Here is a 22,555-nt window from a genome sequence, read left to right as displayed (position 1 = left end):
CTTCAGTTAGCCTTTGCATCTACTTTTCCATTTGGTTAATTCTATTTTTAAAGGAGCTATTATCTTTTTCCACTTGCTCAATTGCATTTTTGAAGGAATTACTTTCTTTTTGCATTTGCCCAATTGTATTTTTAAAGTATTTTTTCTTCTGTCACTTTTTGTTTCAAAATGTTAATTTTCTCTTGCATTTTTTTCCCAGTTTTCCTGATTTATTTTTAAAATCCTTTCTGAGCTCTTCTGAGAAGTGTTTCTGGGCTGGAGATCACTTCATATTCTCCTCTGAAGCTTCACATGTAGCATTCCTCCTACCCTCCTTTTCTGAACTCGTATTTTGTCCATCCTCATCTCCAACTTAACTTTCAATAGGCTGTACTTTTCTCTGACCTTTCTTATTCATTTTGGTATGTGTTACCTGTCCCAAGGGTCTTGTATTGATCGAGGGACTTGCTCAAATAACTTTGGTGTTTAGAACCATAGAGGCTTGCTTACTGTCCTATGGCTATGAATGTTAGCAACTATAAGGGGTTGTTCAGTGTACTGACCAGTATGGAACTTCTGAGGTTCTCTCTCTCTCTCTCTCTCTCTCTCTCTCTCTCTCTCTCTCTCTCTCATTTTAATTGATATTTCATTTTTTTTGAAATATGTTTGAAAATGCATTCATCCATATACATATGCATATTTTTAAGCTACAAAATTTCCTTTTACACTCCATTCCAAGACCCCTTCCCTTTAGAGACCCTCCACCCCCACTTGGTGATAGACCTTGCTGGAAGATATTCCACTCTCTTCTTTGTGGGTTTTGTCACTTCAAAATATGTTAAGAGGCATGATTAATTTCTGATGGAAACCCAGGAGAGCCTACCAAAGATCTTGTCTTCTTTTGACCATCTTGACTGGAAGTCATGAATATCTTTTAAAGACAGGCTTTTGTATTTGATCCTGGAAGTTTAAGGAACCACTGGAGTTTATTGAGCATGGAATTGCCATGTTCAGATTCACTTTTGGCAGCTGAAAGGATGATGTATTTTAGCAGGAAGAGATTTGAGATAGGTCAGTCTACCAATCTAAAAGGCAGGAAATGCAAGACTGGAAATCAGAAGGGAAAGTAGTCCTGGTTAAACAGATATGAGATTTATCAACATAGTGATGATAATTAAATCCATGGTAGCTGATAAAATCACTAAGTGAAATACTACAGAGGGAGATCAGAAGGCAGTAATGAATAGAACCCCGACGAAGTCATCTAGTTATTGGGCATCGCCTGACTTAGAATCCATCAAAGGACACTGAGAAGGAGAGGTCAGATAGATAGGAAGAGAACCAAAAACTGGTGGTGAACTAACTACCTAGAAAGGAGAGAGAGGATTAAGAAAAAGAGGGTGAACAACAAGATCAAAGAACTATATATGGAGCCATATACAGAAGCCAAGAAGCATGAGGACTAAGAAAAGGTTATTTTTATTTGGGAGATTATTAGTAATTTTGGAGAGAGTAATGGTTTATTATTTTTATATTTAATTATTATTTCTACTATTAATAGTGTACTATATTTACAAATAAATGAATGCTTTATAATGGCCATTGACCATTATTATTACTCTTATCATCATTCTCATCATCATTGTCATTATGTAATGTTTAGATACAATAGATAGAGAATAGAATATGGGGTCAGAAAAACCTGAGTTGCAATCTGACCTCAAATATGTACCAGGTGGTTGACCAACTAGCTGGTTGTACCAGTTTACTTTTCTGTAAAATGAAGGTGATAATATCATCTACTTCCCAGAAGTACTGTGTCAATAATCACATATTTACAAAGTGCTTTGCAAGCCATAAAGTGCTACACAAATGCAATCAATCAATAATAATTTATTATGTAAAACTTTATAATTCAGATTTTATCCCGAGCCTCTTGTCATCAATATGTAAAACAGGTTGAAAGATTCCTTAACCATCACAGCTCTTTGTTCCCTGCTATTTCTATCACTGCACATCTCTACACTCTGTAGTTCATAGATGAACTGAAGGAATTGTTAATAAACCTCTTATCAATCTCATATAATTTCATAAAAAGTAAATGTGATATATGGCTAATTCTCTTTTGAAGTGTTGAATTTATTCACATTATTTAGTACCATTTTTTCATTCAAATAGCATAATATATTCCCAAATCATACTTTTCTAAAAGCATGGGGAAAGAAAATTGAGAAAGATGTATGGTATCTGAAAATACATAGACTTTAATATACTATATCTCTGAAATTTTTACATTGTTGCCAACAGCAATATATCCAAATTCCCAAAGAAATGTTTATATATCATAAATACAAGTGAAAGTGTGAATAATGAGATTTTAGTGTGTAATATGTAAAATACGTAATTATAAGTATATAAAAGTATTATCATAACTTACTTTCATTTTAGATGCTTTTGGGTCTCTTCATATCTTCTTACCCTTATAGTTATCTGCTTCCTCAACAAAATCATGCCTTCCAGAGCCACTTTCTACACTGGCTACAATTTTCTCCACAGCTTATTATTCTTGTGGGACAAGTTATCCTTTGTCCTCATTGCAACTTCAATCAACATGGTTTCATTTCAACTTACTTTTTGAACTAGCATTTTAGTTTTATTGTTTATTAATTTTGGACTACTATGATTTGAGAGAGATCTATTTAAGGGAGAAAAAGGATATCCTCTTAATTGCAGTGACTTCTATAGAGATTTTGGCTTAACTTCCACCCTAATTATCCTATCAATTATCAAGGTCTTCATTGGGAAATATGTTTCTCTACATGCTAAGGGGTACCAAGGGGAGAATTTTCACACTGAATATCTCAATTCCATGGCTGAAGGCTAATGTATTAACTTCTAATTGATCCTAGATTCATAATCACTATTAGGAGAATTTCACATGTTCTGAGAAGTTATTATAGAATTACCTTTCCTAAATAAACAAAAATTAATTTTTCCTTTTTCACTCTTTGATAAATATTTTTATTTCAAGAGAATTTTTTGTAAACTGTTGCTTTGGTCTGAGTACTCACAAAACTGAGAAGGTTGTCCAAGAATTTTGTGAAATGAATTTATGCTTTTTTTTAAATGTCACTGAAGTGACCATTAACAACTATACTGTATAAATTTCTTGACATTCATTAGTCTAATATGGAAATTTACTTTACATCAGGGTTGTCAAACCTTAAAAGTTTTTATTGAAACAATAGAAAATATATTTTGATTTGCCATTTTAGTGAGAGCTCTGTGGTAGGTTGGCTTTGTTTACTGTGGGCTGCATTTTGGATAACCCTGCTTTACATGACTACATATATATGTATATATATGTGTGTGTGTGTGTGTGTGTGTGTGTGTGTATAAAACCTATATCAAATGACTAACCATTTTAGGGAGACGTAGAGGAGGAAAGGAGAAAGAATATTTGGAACTCAAAATTTTAAAAAATGAATGTTAAAAATTGCTTTTATATGTTATTGGAAAAATATTATTAAAATAAATTCAAATACTGTTTTTACATGTAATGAGGGAAACTAAAAAAAACTAAATTAATTAAGTTTTAAAAAATTCAATAGTCTGAGATTCCTCCTGTGAGGCAATGATTTTCCCAGATTGTCAAAGATATTTTCCAGAGTTGAGAATATGGATGAATGTACCAAAAGTACTCCCAAGATGATCACTCGAAAAGCACATAATTTAACTTGATATCTTAATCTGATTTGTTGATGTCTAAGTTCAACTCACATCCAGAGAGATATGTGCTCTGGGTTGAGATTGAAAGCTATGTACTTTGGGATGATGGAATGGCCTATAAATTGCTCCCTTTGGATTTTGGGATCATGATGCAGGTTTCTTATCACTCCTATTATCTACACCTTATTGCCAAATATAGAAGGCAACATTTGAGAAAGAAAAACTTTCCTACTCAGTGCATTTTGAAATGAGAGAGAAATTTGGGGGGGTCACTTCTCTAACTCTCAAAAAATAAGAACTCTTTAAACCTTCCTTTAGACTTCTCTCCAAAGGGTGGAAATACTTTCTCTTTCTAGCAACTATCATGGCTGCCATATGTTATATCAAGTACCACAACATGGCATATGTTAAGAAAAATGTGTGCTTGATACCAAAGCTCAAGTTTCTGTCTACCTCTTCTGTTTTGTGTTTACTTCCCTAGTGCAGGTCTTTGAATAGTGATCCCAAGATGTGTTTTTCTCCCCTTATTAGCAATCACATGGGTTCAAGAGGTTCAGAGCTCCTGAATTCAGAAGCTAATTTCTCAACAAAAGTTGACATCTAAAGCAATTTCTCAGATGAGATGATGATAGCCAGATGAATAAATCTAAGCCATGCTTTGACTGTTCAGAAGATAAAGACTGAATAAATTGCTCAAACATCACAGAATCAAAATGAAAAGGAAATATGTAATCAGTAGTCTCAAAAATTGATTCATGATTTTAATATTTTAAGTATCAACGTCCAGAAAGAATATTATTTGTATTGGTCGACTATTTTGTATTGGTCCTATTTTGATTTGTCATTGTACTCTATGAGTCATTTTTTTTTTTTTTTAGCGGAAAAGATAAAAGGTCTTTGAGTATTTTTCTAGAATTACTTTGGAGAAGGTCCTAGATATGACTCAAGTGGAAACTATGAAACATTTCCTTAGGGCCCTGAATTGGGATTATAATGATCCAGATAATATTGCAAAAAAAAATCTGACTGCTAGCTTTGCCAGAATATATGAGTCTCAAGACAGGGCCTTTAGGAGAGAGCATTTATTCAACCCAGGTTCACTAAGCTTCTGATCTTTATACCTGGCCAATTCATTCTTCCTTCTTCCTCCACTCCTACTCACATTCTGTAGAATGGAACTAGAGGAAAACATGCAATTGAACTGGGTCTACTATAAATTGATGCTCTCTAATTTTAATGGAGGCCCTCACCTCAACAAAATAATTACTTTACTACTTACACTCATCAGAGACTCTTCAAAACTGTCTTATCTTTTCTCAAGCTTCTTTCACCAGGGTGTCAAACAGGCCTCAGGTAACTTGTGATCCATAATAATCCTAAGTATTACCTGAAGTAGATTAAAATATAATTGGTAAATATTTACTGAAATGAGAAAATTTAAATTATACATAAATAATATTTATTTTGGTACTATGTGAATATACAGTGTACAAGGATCTTTATATACATATTAATTACTCCTATTTCTATTTGAATTTAGCATCATTGTCCCACTCCATCTGTTCACTCTTTCAGTCAAGTACCACATCTCATGGGCAACTAAGTGGCACAATGGATAAAGTACCAGACCTAGATTCAAAAAAATCTGAATTCAGATCTGACCTCAGAGATTTAATAGTTGTGAAATCATGGGAAAGTCATTTAATCCTGTTTGTCTCCGTTTCCTCATCTGCAAAATGAGCTGGAGAAGGAAATGGCAAATTACTACAGTTTCATTGGCAAGAAAACCCCAAATAAGTTCGTGAAGAGACTGAAATGATTGAACAACAATAAGAACCTCATCTCTTGTTTATTGAAAAATATGCCAGTCACAATGAACTTCATTTTTCCCTTCTCCACTCCTCAAAATCCCTTGCCTCCCTTTTCTCATTCTTCCTTTATCTGCTCTTTTCTCTGATGAGATCCTACCTTACTCCTAAAACCATTCATCTTTTATCTAATTCCTTCCTGTTACCTGTTATATCCAGGATATTTTCACCATAATCATCCCTTTTTAAAATTTTTAATCGCTGATCCCATACTATCTCATATATCCAACCTTTATCTCTCTCCTCAAATTCAATTGTGCATTTCCATTTGCTAAGTGGTTATTTCACACTGAATATCATGCAAATATCTCCATCTCACTATGTTCAAAAGTTGTCATTATTCCTGAGACTGTTATCTATTACCCACACAGCCAATCTTTTGCCGAATATCATCGCTTGCATTCCTTTCCTCCCTAAGTTCCATGGCTGTCATATGGATCCATTTCAGTTTACTCTGGATTTCAATAACATCCTAATAGGTTTTCCTGCTGCAAAAATCTCCCCCTCTCCAATCTAGCCTCCAAATAACTGCCAAAGGAATTTTCTAAAAGTAGAGATATGACTTTGTTGTTCCTCAAGCTCCACTTTAATGTCCTTATGATCAAATATGTTCTCTTCTAATTAAGATTCTAAAGCACTTAATACTTCACATCAATTTTCCTTCAAAGATATTTCATATTACCCCTACCTCTTAGAATATTTCATTTTCTTCAAAACTACTCAAGTGTGAAGCCTTTTCTGATTCTCTTCCCTGTTAACTCCCTCACCCCCCCCCCAATTATTTTGTATATAGTTATTTATTCACTTATCCCTCCAATAGAACATGTTTTGTCAGAGAAGGGGTTATTTTCAGTTCTATTTTTGTAGCCCTATCACCTAGTGCAATCCTTAGCACATAGTTGATAATTCATATGTGCTTATTAATTAATTGATTGATTTATATATATATATCAACAACTAAACAAAGAATTAAGTTTCTAATACAGTTCCAAGACAAATAAATTAACATAGAAATAATCACATCATGTAAACTGGCATTCATTGAATTAAAAACTTTAAAGAAATTTCAGTAGAATTTTATTTTAATTCTAATTTCTTATAATAAAACAAATAATCTTTTTGATATCACTTTTTTCTTTTATAAAAATTTATTCTCCATGACAAATCTTTTAATGGAAGGATTGTATCATGGATCATGCATGCATATGGAACAAGTTGTGTAAAACTAAAACATCTATATTTATAATTGATGTTCCTAGAACTTCCTGGTGGCAACACTACTTCCTGATAGAATATATATAGAACCACAGTTCATTACTTTGTTAATGCTCCTCATCTATCATTTGGATCTTAAGTCTAATATCATTCTTGTCATTTTGTGATATGGTATTACATTTTATCATAATACTTTACAACATGTTCCTTTATAACACAAAACAAAGTGAAAGTTCAAAACTACCAGCAATATTTTTCAATAGGGAATCCATACATTGCCAGCAACAAAAATGAATATGAGGGTAAGTGAAGATAAGGGAACTATATATTCAATTGTATTTATATATGCATACATATATGCAAATTAACATTGTATTTCATAGATTTTTTTCATATTCTAAAATTATTTCCCTCCTTTAAGGAGTTCATTGGTATCAAGTTAGCAGTACATGACAGCCTTTTAAAAATTCCATAACATAAATATGAATAATGTAAATGGATCCTTCCAATTTTGAATTTTATTCTAAGAATAGACACAAACAAGTGTGTTCTTTCTTGATCTTAAATTGTCAGATTATTGTTGGCATTACAATAGGGCTAGAGATCTGTACTCACAGTTAATAATGCCTTGGTTCAAATCTCATATCTATGTGAGCACGAATAAGTCATTTTTATTTCAATTATCCATGTTATGCAATATATGGTAATGAAGAGAAACCTTACACAAAAAGTTTCCTTCTGTGGTTAAAAGCAAAGAACTTTTGTATATTTGCCAAATTGATTGGTTTTCATTTAGAAAAATTCAAAATGTATTAAAGAGAGAAAAAAGTCTATAAGTATCAAAGGAACTTAGTAGGAGTTTTTTAATCTACATATGTTAGTTCTTCAATAGAATCAATAATGAAAAGATTTATCATTGAAAAAAATTTTTGAGATCACCAAGTTCAACTCCTTCATTTTCCGTGTGAATAAACTGAAGCTCAGTAAGGTTATTTAAGACCATATGGTTTTGCTATTCAATGTGACAAGGGCTTATGAAATTAGAATGCTGAAAAATGAATTATTGGTTTTTATATGTGTGTAACATGTGTGTAAAAATGCTAGAAATGTAAATTAAATAAAGAACCTAAATTATTTTGAGTCTTAAATTCATTTTCCTTTTTTCTTCCATTTTCCTTTTATCTTTTCTTTGATGGAACAGGATCATTTTGGAATTCAGCTTCCTTCAATACCGAGACATCTTACCTTCATTTCCCTACCTTCCATGGAGAACTTAGCGCAGATGTGGCCTTTTTTTTTAAGACCACAGCTTCATCTGGTGTATTTTTAGAGAACCTGGGGATTAAAGACTTTATAAGGATAGAACTACATTGTAAGTCCCATACTTTCAAAAGGGTATTTGCTAGGGGATTCACTTTTTGGGAAACTTGCCCCTTAGCTTCAGGTTTAAAAGCATTCCTTCTCTTTTAGCATTTATTAATTATGTACTTATGCATATAATAATTTCATAAATTTAAAGGTCAGGAAAAGAAATAAAGTAGTTTGTCACTAAGTACTTGATATTCTCTGAAAATCATCTCAGATTCTCATAGTGCCACGTAGCCTTTTGATTATCCCCACTTGTACTGATTAAGAAATCTGTAGATTCAATTCAGAATAACAGATTTTAAAATGATTTTTGTAATAATGCATTGTTAGTTTTTTGACTGAGTGAACCAGTTATTTAAATTTCATGCAGCCATAGCCTACTGTTAATTATCCAATGTCAAATTATTGAGAGATCATTTAAGTGGAATTAATTCTTTTAAATTGCGAGAAACTAAATTTCTTTAGTTTCCATGAATCATCTTGAAATCAAACCATGAAATCTTGTTTGTATTCATGACAATAAGTGAATCTTTAGTAATGAATGAAAGCTGAGTACAACAGTTCTGAAAGCAATATATTCCATAGGAAAGACTCATTTCCCTATCCAAGAATGCTTTTCCTGCATTTAGAACACACCCCCACTCAGGCATAACACAATCTATATTCTATTGGCTTAGAGTCCTCTTGTGATTTAAGATAAAAAATTCTTATCTATGTGAAATAACTTGAGCAACTACCACCTCTGCCATTTCTAGCTCCAACTGAAGTGACATTTTCATTTGATGTGGGGAATGGACCATTTGAAGTTATGGTACAATCACCCACTCACCTAAATGACAATCAGTGGCACTATGTCAGAGTTGAAAGAAATATTAAAGAGGCATCACTTCAAGTGGATCAGCTCCCACTGAAATCACAGCCTGCCCCAGTTGATGGACATATCCTTTTGCAACTCAATAGTCAGCTATTTGTTGGTAAGTACTCCTTTGAGCTATTTTGCAATGAATTTGAAACATATATAACTGTTAGGAAAGTGTTAAATATTATTTTGTTTTGTTGTTGCCCAGTCATTTCAGTCATGTCTGACTTAATGACTCTATTTGGCCATTTGCTTGGAAAAGATACTAGAATGGTTTGTCATTTCCTTCTCTAGCTCACTTTTCAGATGAAGAAACTGAGGGAAAGGGATTAAGTGATTTTTTTTCCAAGATCACACAGCCAGTAAGTCTATGAGGCCTAAAGAGTATTAAGAAAACTAAAAATCTATATAATAATTGTTTTTCAAACTATTAATTTTATCACAGTTTGTTTGGTGTACATGTCATGAGTCTTCTCATCATTTTTATTTTACCAATGCCATCTCCTCCTTTATACATCCTTCATGAAATTCCCACCTACATGTTATGCTGTCAGTGGAAAATTTAAAATAAAAGTTCCACATACTGAAGATACATGGTACAAATTTCTTCCTCCAAATGGAAAATTTCATGCATAGTAAACAAAAGCTAAAGCATATTACATTGTCTTTAATTGGAAACTACAAAGAATTATATTTCTAGTAATGTACTATTTACTTCTATGTAATGCCTTTCTGGTTTTTCTCATGATTTCATGATTTATTTTTGTATCTAAATACTATGCTTTTGTTTTCTGTAGCCAGTATGAAAATTTGCCTTTAACTAAATATTCATTGTTACTATGATCATTGTAAGTCAATAGCTCCAATAAATGGAAGTTTTCTAACCCCCCCATCTCCCAATCCCCAGTGTAGGTAGAACATTAAGAGGATTCTTTGTAGCAGCTTTATAAACTTATTTCAATTCCAACTTGCTTGTGAAGAAGGTTTTAAAATTTATTTTTCTCTAACTCATCCTGTATGTTTTAAAGTTAGTACATGGATACATCTACCCTTTAGAAACCAAGTTAAAAGGTGAATAATTCTCACAATGTAATAACGTGACATGAATACTATCAAATAGTAACTTCTTTGGACTAAATTCCTGCTATTACTCTTCCACTTCCCATTGCCTAATCAATTGAGTCCTCATACACCCAAGATGGTATACATATTGAGTTCCATTGTTGTGTAGCTCTTCTCACCATCTTTCAGGGATTAATGAGATAACTCCTGGTGAAGGTGGAGAGAAAGAAGTTCAAAAGCTTGCCTAAGGAATTTGGGACCAAAAAAATAAAACTAAAAACAAAAAGAGTGGGAGATTTGAGAGAGAGGAGAGTGAAACTGAGGAATAGCTAAAAGGCCAGAAACTGAGAAACAGAACAGATAATTGTTGTAATGGATAGAAAATAATGGGGATTTATCTGGTGTGACTACCATAATTGTCCAAGGTAGGCAGATCAGACTTTAATAACTGGGACTGCATTTTGCTATCCAGCACCGTTAGGCTGTGAGTTTGTAAGCTTAATTTTCTTTCCCTTTTTCTCACCCCCTCTTTTTCTCTCTTTCCCCCCTCTCTTCTTTCATTCTCTCTGTCTCTCATACATACATACATACACATACACACACACATACACATAAATACAACTTTTTATAACTTATTTTATTCCCATTGCTTGTAAGCATGTAATTACTCAAGATTAGAATATATGCATGGAAAAAATCTCTATATAGAAATTTTATTATGGAAAATAGATAGGGCATTGAACCTTGAATGGAAGACAAGACTTCAAATCCACTCTTAGACACTTCCTAGCTGTGTGAACTTGGGGAAAGTCACTTAACCTCTGTTTCTCATAGTTTATTTAATCTATAAAATGAGGATAATAATAGTTCACAATAGTTATGCAGATAAAATGAGATATTTGCAAAGTGTAAAGCTGCTCTTAATAGGCTATATAAATGCTGGCTATAATTATTATTTTCCCATAGAGACTAACCCTGTTGTTCTAGTTTGACAAGTTAAAAGGCCTCCCTGGGGACTAAGACACATTTTAATTTTATAAATTCTCTCTCAAGTGAAACCCTAAAACTCATACTCAGTGTTCATGCTAATTTTCCCTGGAAGAATAAGCCTTTGGTACAAATGTGAAGCTGTGATTTTTAACCACATATCCCAGAAGTTAAACTCTCCCCTTTTTACCTAAAGGGAGGGAGAGAACTAGGAGGGCCTCTGAGACAGTCTTTTGTCCAAAATAACTCAGGAGGCCTGGTCTGTGATTTTACTCCTTACAGATAGGGAGGGAAGATAAAGAAGAGCCTGCTTCTCAGAAATACTTAATATTACAGATATTACATAGTTTTCTGATGTAATCATATTGTGATACTATGACCCTTGAATGTGACCAGTTTTTTTTTTTAATGGTGTCTACATTAAAAGGAAGCTTTATGATTTTGTCAGTTTAAGGCATTCCTTGTACAGTGTATTTCCATTGAACAAGTCACAAGACATTTGTGTCTTAGATAATTTCTAAGGAGTTAAAGTTGTTTGAGACATATGGTAGTTAATAGATTTGAAAAGGGTCAAAGCTAGAAAGTGTCAGAGATGGAATTTGAAGTCTAAATCTTCCTGACTGCAAGTACCAGTCTATATGTACTAGAAGACATTGCCTCTACTAACATGTTACATAACCTTTATTTAAACCACATTCTGAAAATCTAATGCTTTTCCTATTCTTCCTCTGACATTGTTATATGTTTAAACTCAATTACCTATTTCTGAGTCCTTAATCAGAAAAGTAGTTAACTACGTTAAGCCCTCAAAGGTAGTCCCAGAGCAGTACATACATTTCTTTTTCCCAGATAGCTACATTATGGCAGCAGGGTAGTTTCCTTAATACTCTCTAATACATATGGCAATGGTAGAAGTATTTTAGAAAAAAAAGAGAAGAAAGGGACTTGTGAAGAAATAATTCTTAAAACTATAATTAAAATCTATTTGTTTGACAGTGGATAATATAGATTTGATAATGATGGGGATTCTGTCTTAATAATATTCTTATGAAGGCATATTGAATTTTACAATTAAATGTAAAATTTGGAGCATGAATCATTTCAGAAAGGTGTAGAAAACCTTGAATGACATTGTAAAGTTTGCAAATTATGTTAGATCAAACTTTAGAATTTAACCACTTTGCATATGATTGATAAAAGATCTTATATTCATATCTATTGAAATGTTTATGCCATTAAGTCTTCTGTATATTTATAAATTCAAGGATGGGATAGTTATTGAAAAAAATCAGTATTTATGTCATTATTAGAATTGACTTAAAGATATTTGGATAAAAATAGATGTTTTAACCAAATCTTGTATATTTAATCTTCTTATTCAGATTTTTCCCACTAAAATTTCACCTTGGCTCATGTCTATGAAGCAGATTTGTAAGAAAAAGAGAAGAGAGAGACTTACATTCATAGTAATGCTTCTCAAAGGAAGGTTGTTATGAAGTAGTTCATGCTCATGCCTCCAGATAGAGAGCACAATTAATTAACAACTTTCTAAAGAAGACTGGGTGTTCCCCAAAATTTGACATTAGCTAATTTAAATATTGATTCAGTCAGAGGTCTATTTATGATCTGAAGCAGAGAACTCCAGATAGATTGGTCAATGGACTCCATGATTTTGCTTCTGGTATAGCAAAATGAGCAATTTTCTAATCTCTCCTTATTCTCATTGGGAATCTCTGGAACTTCCATCATAATAGTATGTATAAGAAATTCTACTTTCCTCTAAGAACTAATCTTAGATTAATTTCTTCTCTTCCTAAACTAGAAAGAACTGCAAATTTCAGGGTTATTTGTGGCCACCACCCTCTTGCCAGGGGTTATTACAAGGAGAGATAAATTTATAAACTATCTCTATTGAATAAGGAGATTACTAGCAAAATTTAATATACTATATTAAGGCTTTTCCTGTTGATTTTATTTTCATTATATATCTTATTTTTTCAAAAAAGAAGTAATAGATATTTTAGACATAGTTATATTTCATCTTTGATAAATTTGTATTTACTAAAGCAATAAAAATATTCAGATATATTGTCAGATGTTGGTGTGACGATAAAAATGGCTGTTATGATATTTTTGTCAAAATTATAATTTTTATTGTTTTAAATATCCTAATAAGACAAATTTTGTCATTTTTTTTGGAAATTTTTTTCCAATTTGATCCCTGAGGAATAAGTTGGATTTGGTAGTACAAATTTATATTTCAGAGTTCAGTTATAAATATTACAAAGTATCTTATTCCCTGGTTTATTGTCCTCCCAGCAAAACCCATTCTGAGATAGAGATCCCTTCCTTTTCTGGTCTCTTGTATGGTAAAATGTTTGTTTGATGCCTCTTTTTGGTAATTTCTATGCTTTTATCCTTTTTTCTGAATGAAAATGTCAAGCTTATTCATATTGTTTGGGGGGGAGGGTTTTTTCCCTTCAGTTGCTCTTGTAAGGGGGACAGCTGAGTGACACAGTGGATAGAGAACTGACTGGAGACAGGAAGATCCAATTTTTCTGTAAGATGAAGTCATTTGTGTTCAATTTGACTATTTAATAGGTCACACTTATCTAACCATTTATTATAGAATCATAGGATATCTTCTGAGGATTTTGCTTTTTTTAAAAAAAATTTTTAGACAATGGGGCCAAGTGACTTGCCCAAGGACACACAACTAGGCAATTATTAAGTGTCTGAGACCAGATTTGAACTCAGGTACTCCTGACTCCAGGGCCGGTGTTCACTGAGCCACTTAGCTGCCCCTGTTTTTTTTTTTTTTTGCTTTTTTAATAGTTTTGAGGGAGTAGAATCAAGAGAACAATGTACACAACAACATTATGAGAAGAAAAAACCTTGATGAACACAACTCCTCTCAACAGTCCAGAGAGCTAGGACAACTGTATTTGACTGGTTAGCACTATATTATCCCCAACCAGAGGAAGAAAAACAAAACAAAACAAAACACACAGATAAATTAAAACGCCCCTACCAAATTTGATGAACACTTTATAAGAAGTATCTTGTATGTATCTCTTTTTCTTAATCCTAATTCTTCATGCCAAAAATTACTAATTATTAAATTTGTTTAACAAAATATGTATGTAAAATGCTAACCTGACTGTTCCCTACTCAGGGGAGGGGGGGGTAGGTGGGAAGGAAGGGTGGAGGGAAATTTTGTAAGTTGGAAATATATATATATATATATATATATATATATATATATATGTACAAATGGATGAAAATTTAAAAAAAGAAAAGAAAAAAATAAATGAGCTGGAGAAGGAAAAAAAACTCAACTTCTGCTAATCAGATTGTCCTTTAGGTAATTCACTATCTTAACTGTTTCTCCAAATAACTTAACCTTGAATTTTTGGCAGTCACCTGTGAATTTTACCTAGGAACCCATGAACTTTTGGTAATAACCTGTGAACTTGCAATAACCTTTTTTTAAAAATAGTTTTGGGGAAGAAACCATTTTTTGACTATAATAAAATTGACCCAATTCACATTACAGGGATACTAGGTAGCATAGTAGATAGAGCCCTAGATCTGTAGTCAGGAAACCTCAGTTCAAATCTGGTTCAGATTATAGCCCACCTAGTGGGTGAACTTGAACTTAATTTCTTTCTTCTTCATCTTCTTCAACTGTAAAGTGGAGGTAACAGTAGCACCTATCGCCCTTGGTTGATGTGAACATCAAATGAGATAATATTTGTAAAAGCAGTTGACAGTGTTGTTGTTCAGTTGTTTTCAGTCATGCCTGTCTTTTGTGTCCCCAGATGGTGTTTTCTTGGCAAAGAAACTGGAATGGTTTGCCACTTCTTTCTCCAGTTCATTTTACAGATGAGGAAAGTGAGGCAAATAGGATTAAATGACTTGCTTAGGGTCTCATAACTTGTAAATAACTGAGAACAGATTTAAACTGAGGAAAATGATTCTTCCTGACTTCAGACCCAATACTTTTATCCATTGCTTCACTTAGCTAGCCTCAAACTGGAATTGTTAAAAATTCCTTTCATCTCCTCTAACAATCCCATTTTGTTAATTTAATCATTGGTTTACAGGATGATCTGCTGGTAGACTATCCCTTCTCCTACATCCTTGCTTTCATATAAACTAGCCTATCTACCTTGAATGCATTCCTTCTTTATCTTTCAGCATCCTGAGGGTCTTTAAAGGTTCAATTCAAGCATCACCTCCTACCTGATTGTTGTCCTCACCACTTTAAAAAATAATTTTGTGTTTGCTTTATGTATTTCCTTATATAAAGCAAGAGTCTTTTGCAAGATTGCCTTTGAGATTGCTTCCAGCTCTTAATCAATAAACATATAATTCTATAATCCAATATTTTATATTGTCTTAGTTACCGAAAAAATGTTTTCCCTCAAAAGAATACAAGATTTTAGAGGGCAATAGTTGTCTTTTATTCTTCTTTTTCTAGACCAAGAACATGAAACAGGGCCTGACACATAGTAGGCATTTTTTATAAATGTGTGTGGACTATTGTGTCCCTAGTGCCTTCCATAGTAAGTGATACATAGTAGGCATTTAACAATTCCTTCTTAAATACATTAATGAGCGAAGGTGAGAATACATGAATGTATTTGTCACATTGTGCATCATCATGTAGTACTATACCTTTTTCTGTTTTCTATGTTCTTCACAAAATTTTAGTAATTTTTTTCATTAAAAAAACTTCTACTCTTCCTGTCTCTCAATCAACAAAGAATCTAGCTGAGTCTTATGTGAAGTAAAACTTTTATGTGCTTCTGCCATGGGCAGTTGTCACTTCAACAAACTACATTTTGAAATACAATGCTTTTTGAAATTGGTTTTGGTTATACTATGATAATGTCAGAAAACAATTTCTAAAAGAGAGAGAGTATCTCTTGGAAAGAAGAAAGTTAAGGCAACATTTAAATATAAGAATTACTTGACTATTAAAGGAGACAAAATTTGCTTAATCATATCAATAATATAAAAGTATTGCTGGAACAGTCCTATCAGGTTAATAACCAAGGCTTAATAATAATTAAACTATAGTTGAAAACATGGTTTAGCTATTTTTCATCTCTAGCAGAATAGTTTACAATTTAAGTTTGTAAATATATAAGTAATATTATAAATATGAAAGAAACCTTTGTGACAATCTAATCTACTTCATTTTAAGAAGAGTGAAGTGACTTCTCCAAGGTCATATGATTAATATGTGTTAGGATTTGAACCTAAGACCTTGAACTGGGAAACAAATACTCTTTCCCCTGAAGTAAATGCTTCTTGATTATATTAAAGTATTAGATTGTAACTATTTGATCATTTCAAAGTACATAGTCAAGCTAATAACTAGCAATTGTTATTATCTATTTAGAGTAAATATAATTTCAACTTGAAAGTTCAGGACTTATGTATCAGAAAAGAAATAGATACCTAGTCACTAAATTAACCCTAAAACTTGTACTAAGTTATCCCCCCTTTTAGAAGAGAATCATTGCTTTGAATAAAGGGAAGCAACTTGATATTGCAAAGAATGCTAGCCCATGCTTCAGAGTGACCTTTAAAATTTATTTCATTGAATCTATGAGACAGACATGGAGAGGAAGCCTATACCTAATGAATAGCTCTTAAGAAAGATAAATTTTAAATAAAAATCATATGGAGTAGGAAAAACAGAAATATAGGTGGAAGCAATCACTGCCACAGAAAGGGAAAAAGACTTTAAGAACAAGGTGTATTAGAATGACTAGGATTCAGGAATTTGGGGAGAGATGTTTTGTGATTGAAATCTCTGGACTATAGACTCCAAAGTGGCAATCTTGAACGTCCTTTTTCTCCTTGTTTTGGTCATGGAAGTTTTAGCTTTTCTTTACAAAAATCTGTATATAGTTCTTTGTGTTAGACATTAAATTTATCTTTATAAACATTATTAGTCAGAAGCCTTTGCTAGTCTGGGTGTACTTACTGCAAATGAAGTTTGGAAGAGTCAACTAAAGGGAAAATGTCCCCAGAGGAGAGATAAAGGTAAATCTAACAATGGGACATTTTTGCCAGAAGTGCTCTCTCTAGCTGAAGCTGAGAGCTAACAGAAGAATAAAGAAAATTACAGATCCTTTGATAGTATTTCCCACAGTGGATAGGGAATGAATCTAGTGGGAAATCCATCTGGGCAATGAGTCAATAGAGAAAAGTAAATAAGAGTAGTTGTGCAACCCTGTACAATATCCTATCTCTGCTATAAACTTAATTCAATAATGATTAAGTATTTACATGTTCCAAAAAATTAACTAATCATAGAGATTGCAGAAATAAAAATGAAATTGTCCCCTCTCTCAGAGAGATTATTTTCTGTAGTGAAGGGAGTGTAGGACAACATTTATACAAAAAAACACATATAAATTATAAAGACAAAATTTTATTTTTTTCTTTTCCTTCCTTCCTTCCTTCCTTCCTTTCTTCCTTCCATTTTCCTTATTTTATTCCTTCTTTTCTTTTTATTTCTTTCAGAAATCATTAACAATTGAAAGGATCAAGAAAGTTCTCAGATAGTAGGTTAAAAATTAAACTAACTCTTATAGAAGTAAGGAACTCCCAGAAGGAAAGAATATAGTTATTTCCAGAGTTCAGAGGAAATTGAAGCCAGAATTGCATGATGAACTGGGAAAGAAGCGAAGTATTGACTAACTAGGGGTTGTGATGTAGGTTCATGAGGGATAAAATACGGAAAAAAATATGAAGGGATAAGAAGTTATAGTCATATAAAATAATTTCCAGATTGGTTGATGATAGTTGGCTGATGATGAGAACAAAAATCTTATTAACCAGACATTGATATGCAGTGAGGTAAAAGTCATAGGAACTGAGATTGATGCACAGAAAAATCAAGATTTTAAGGGGAAATCAAGGTGTTTAAAGGGAAATTAAGATATTTAAAAGATAATCTCCAAATAGAGAATAGCACTATGAACAAGGTACTGAACCTTTAAAGAAAAACGAATGACATGAGAATGATGATAGCTGCCACAGGGATCTGAATCATTTGATTTTTCACTTTTTTGGAAAATAATCTCTTTAAATGAAGGGTAAGGGATATCACTGTGCAAAAATCATTCATCTCAAATGCACTTTTTGCTTATATCAGTTTGGATGTGGAATTTCACTGATATAGGCCAGGGGGTGTCAAACTCAATAGAAATGAGGGCATGTATGCAAATGTAAAAGTTCCTCCAGGCTATTTGATGATTTAGTTTACAAATGTAATGTTATCAATTTTTAAAAATTTTATTCCTATTTTGTTAATATTTCTCAGTTGCATTTTAATCTGGTTCAGGGTAGTATTAGGGATTGTTATCTGTTGTTTGGCATCTTTGGTATAGGGAATTCATTCTTAAGAAAGCTCCTTATGTCAATTGCAGATTGATGACTGTTTTGCTATTGAGAATGTAAGAGAATTATCTGGGGCTCTGATCAATCAAATGACTTCCTTGGCCAGCCGGATGAGTCAGAGCTGTAACATGAACCCAAGTGTCCCGGACTTGCATTGTCAGTTATATCCCCCATGCCAGACTGCTTATAAATAAAGTGTATTTATTAGAGCTCATATACTAAATATAGAAGTGTTATTGTCTCATTAGGATTACATCAATGACTTATATGGATCTTTACAGTAAGTTTTAATTCCCCAACTAACTATAAACTTCTTAAGTTTAGGGACTGACCTTCATCTTTTATCTCTTGCAACATTTATCAATACTTAGAACTCAGCAAATGCCTGCATAGTAAATGAAATAGTTAATTAATGGTCAACTCTATGAAATTTAATCATTTCTTTGAGGATTTTATAGTGTAAAATGAAGACTTTTAGATATGAATCAATAAGTCAAAATGAAACCACTTTTAATATTGTCCTACTCTTATAATGAAAAAAGATGACAATATTTAATTAAATTCTTATATCTTTTCCTATTTACTGAATCTGTTTATAGCATAATAATACATTTAAATGAAAAGTTATTAATTAGTTTACATACACTGGAAAACCCTTAAGACTTAAATGTTCACATTTGTTCACAGAAGTTATATCTAATGAAAATTTTTATGATTAATTAAATTGCTGATTCTATTTAATTAAAGACTGATTAACTCTTTAAAGTCATGTCTTTAAATAAAGAAAATATACTACTTTATAACCTCTATTAATTTCCACAAGTCTAGATTTCTATGTCCTTATGTAGGGAGAAAAGTGTTCTAGTCTCTTTCTCTTCCAATTATAGAGTAAATTCACAATGGAATTTTTCAGTCACTTATCAAATTAAGATCTTCTCAAATAAAGTGGAATCTTACTCTATCTTATTTCATCGTCCATCTAGAACTTATGTCAGAGTATACAAAATCAACTGACTACAAGATTTCTTTGTATTTTTTCCTTGAAACAGATAGTTTAACCACAAAAAGATGTAACAAAATTGTAATTATGAAGTCATATGCCTATTTTTCCATTTAAATAACATTAATATGAATAGACTAAATTTGCATATCATAAGAAAAAGAGCAGGTGACACAGAGACTGCTAATGTCAAAATCTAGGTGCTTGTTTTATATATCATAGTTCATGATACCAAATCAATACATTTATTTCTGATAGTCAGCTAGAGGAAATAAACTTCAAAACAAAGATTTTTAATTGTTGATATTGGAGATTAAAAAATTCTATCCTCAACCTGGTATAAGTAACTAAACATTTTCACCATAAACTAGGACATACAGTCTTACAAATATGTTCATCAGTGAGAAAAATGGCCATATATATGTAAAGAATAACCATGGAGGGACACACATGAAAAGAACACATATGTCAAGATGTGTAACCAAGTAGATGAAGAAGCACATGGATAGAACACATGTGAGGTGGCTCATGCATGGGGGAGTGAATTCATGCTCCTGGTTCTGCCTAACTATTTATAGCTTCTAATGATTTCATTTGCTCTTCATTAATTTGCTTCTTTCTAGTCTTACAATCTCTGCTTGATTCTGCTCTGCTAAGCATAATCTGATGGTTGTGTAGTTTCTATGAGATGCCATTCTGCCAAATGAAGACAATTTTCAACTGGATGTCATTCAACTCCTTTGAGTTTTTGACGCAGCTGACATCCTTAGCAATCTGTTCCTTAAGAAAACACTGGATATCACCAGTTTCTTTCGGCTTAAAATCCTTAGGCTTTTTCCATCTTTGGTACTTTTAGGAAAGGCAAGAATCATTGCCTTGTAGCAGTAAAAAGAAAAAAAAATGTCTCTTATCTTAGATTCTGATTTCCTCTACAAGATAATCCTAGCTATAGGTACCAATGTCTTTAAAAACAAATAGTAGCATCTTCCTAGTTAGCTCTCTCCTTTAAGATTATCTTTTCAATAGACTAAACTTCTGGTTTGCTGAGCTTGGGATCTACGTAGACAGTACCATGCTGTCTTAGGCTATGGATTTCATAGACCTCTCAGATTTAAACTCTGGAGACTAAACTATAAAACCGGGGTTGACCTATAAACTACCAAATAACTCTAGGGTCTGCCGTTCCTAGATCCACAATTGCTTTTATATCTAATTAGTTTTTAATCTTCTTATTTTTCCTTACATGTCTCTTGAACCCATATCCTTTTCCTTCCACAAGGAAGCTAAGATCCTCATCTCCTCTACCCTGGATTATTGTAATATCCTCTTAATAAATTTCCCTGATTCAAATTTCTATCTCTAATCCCTCTAACACATAGCTACTAAATGAAGTACCTGCAGTTCTGTCCAGATTATTCACCTGTTCAATAAATTTCAATACCTTTGTATTGCCTTTATGATCAAATAGATACTCCTCTGTTTGACTTTGTTTTCATCATAATCTGCCCTCAAATCACCCTTCAAATCTTGATACACATTACTCTGTTTCCTTCAGTCTAAGCTCCAAGCAAACTAGGCATCTTGCTTTTCTTCACATTCTATACTAGATTCTTTTACTTGATTCTTTTTCGTTCTTCTGCCTTAGAATCTTTTTTTGTTCAAAACTGCTTCATTGACTTCCTGCACAAAGTGTTTCTTGGTCCCTTCAACTGCTCATGTTCCCCAGTGCTTCCCAATTTACTTGTATTTATTTCAGATTGATTTCAGAATGATGAAATAAAAAGGGGCTAAACCTGAAGGTAGGGCATCTTAGATTCAAATATCAATTCAGATACAAGTCATGTGATGCTTGCAAGTCACATATCATATCTTTGCCTATTTTCTCCTTTGTAAATTGAAAGGGTTGAATTTGATTAAAGACTATTTTGCAACCAAAATTTCAGTGAGAGCATTTAAAAAAATGAAATTACAAGATTCTTGTTTCCTTCAGAAGAGACTAAAAATACTGAAATATTTTTACAAAACAAATAAAAGTCTGTTCAAGTTCTATAATTGTTATTTTGATCAATTATACTTGATTCCTTAAAAGAATGTAAGCTCCTTAAATGTGGATATTGTACAGGCGTACTCTTCATTGTTCATGAAAATGATTATTGGTAATTTGCCTTTTGCTGGTTTATTTTTTTAATGATATTGATGAATTTCCAAAAATAAAAAAGTAAGATTCTTGAACCCAAGAAACATTTCCTTTCCATTTTAGCATCCTTAATGTCCATAATACTTGTTTATTTATAGCCTCTTTAATTGACCTTGACACTGATATTCCTCCAACTTGACATTAGAATCTGAACCTATATCTGATCCTGGAGATGATTATTTCTCCAAATTCTCCTCAATTTCTTCCAAGATTTGTCAAATTTTCCTTTCTATGTACTTCACTAGTTCAAGTCCCTCCAAGTTACCCACATGATTTTCTTTTCTCTTATACAACTCCTCATTCAGAAACCTTGAAGTTCCACTTGTCAAAGAGTTATCAAATAAAGTTATCACTGTTGATCCATCTTCCAAAATATCTTATTTATTTTTAACACCCTATTGGAAAGAGAGTTGAATGGGGTTGTTAAATTTTTATAAGGTAATTCATTGTTCAGTCATTTTTGAATCCTGTCTGACTCTTTGTGATACCATTTGGGGTTTTCTTAGCAAAAATACTGTAGTGGGTTGTCATTTCCTTTTCTTGTATATTTTACAGATGAGGAGACTGAGATAAACAGAGTGAAGCGAGTTTTCCAGGATCACACAGTTAGTGAAATTGTGAGGCAAGTTTTGACTCACAAAGAAGAATATTTCTTACTTCATCTTGGCAATTTATCCACTGCTTCAATTAGGTGCCATTTTAAAAAGATGAAGTTTGGCCATTAAAGAAAATAGGGAGATGCTTAAGATTAATATAAAACACCCATATAGTTTTATGTAATTAAAAAGAAAAGTAAAGAAAACAAGGCTGAAAAAATGAACCAGGATGGAGTGTAGAGGAAATTGCTCAGTGACTTAAATTAAACATGA

The 22,555-nt window shown here is 32.5% G+C and overlaps 1 protein-coding gene across 2 annotated transcripts in view; it reads left to right on the top strand.

Moving 5' to 3' along the window:
- Nucleotides 1-22,555, top strand: part of CNTNAP4 (contactin associated protein family member 4) — a 588,793-nt gene that overhangs the window by 529,809 nt on the left and 36,429 nt on the right. For both annotated transcript variants that reach the window (XM_074208780.1, XM_074208782.1), the window contains exons 16-17: nucleotides 7,993-8,163; nucleotides 8,915-9,133. In XM_074208780.1, the coding sequence (XP_074064881.1) occupies nucleotides 7,993-8,163; nucleotides 8,915-9,133 (390 nt within the window). The remainder of the gene's footprint in view (nucleotides 1-7,992; nucleotides 8,164-8,914; nucleotides 9,134-22,555) is intronic.

The sequence above is a fragment of the Macrotis lagotis genome, chromosome X, assembly GCF_037893015.1.
Source record: "Macrotis lagotis isolate mMagLag1 chromosome X, bilby.v1.9.chrom.fasta, whole genome shotgun sequence".
Classification (NCBI taxonomy): Eukaryota; Metazoa; Chordata; class Mammalia; order Peramelemorphia; family Peramelidae; genus Macrotis; species Macrotis lagotis.
This window is presented reverse-complemented; position numbering and strand designations above follow the sequence as displayed.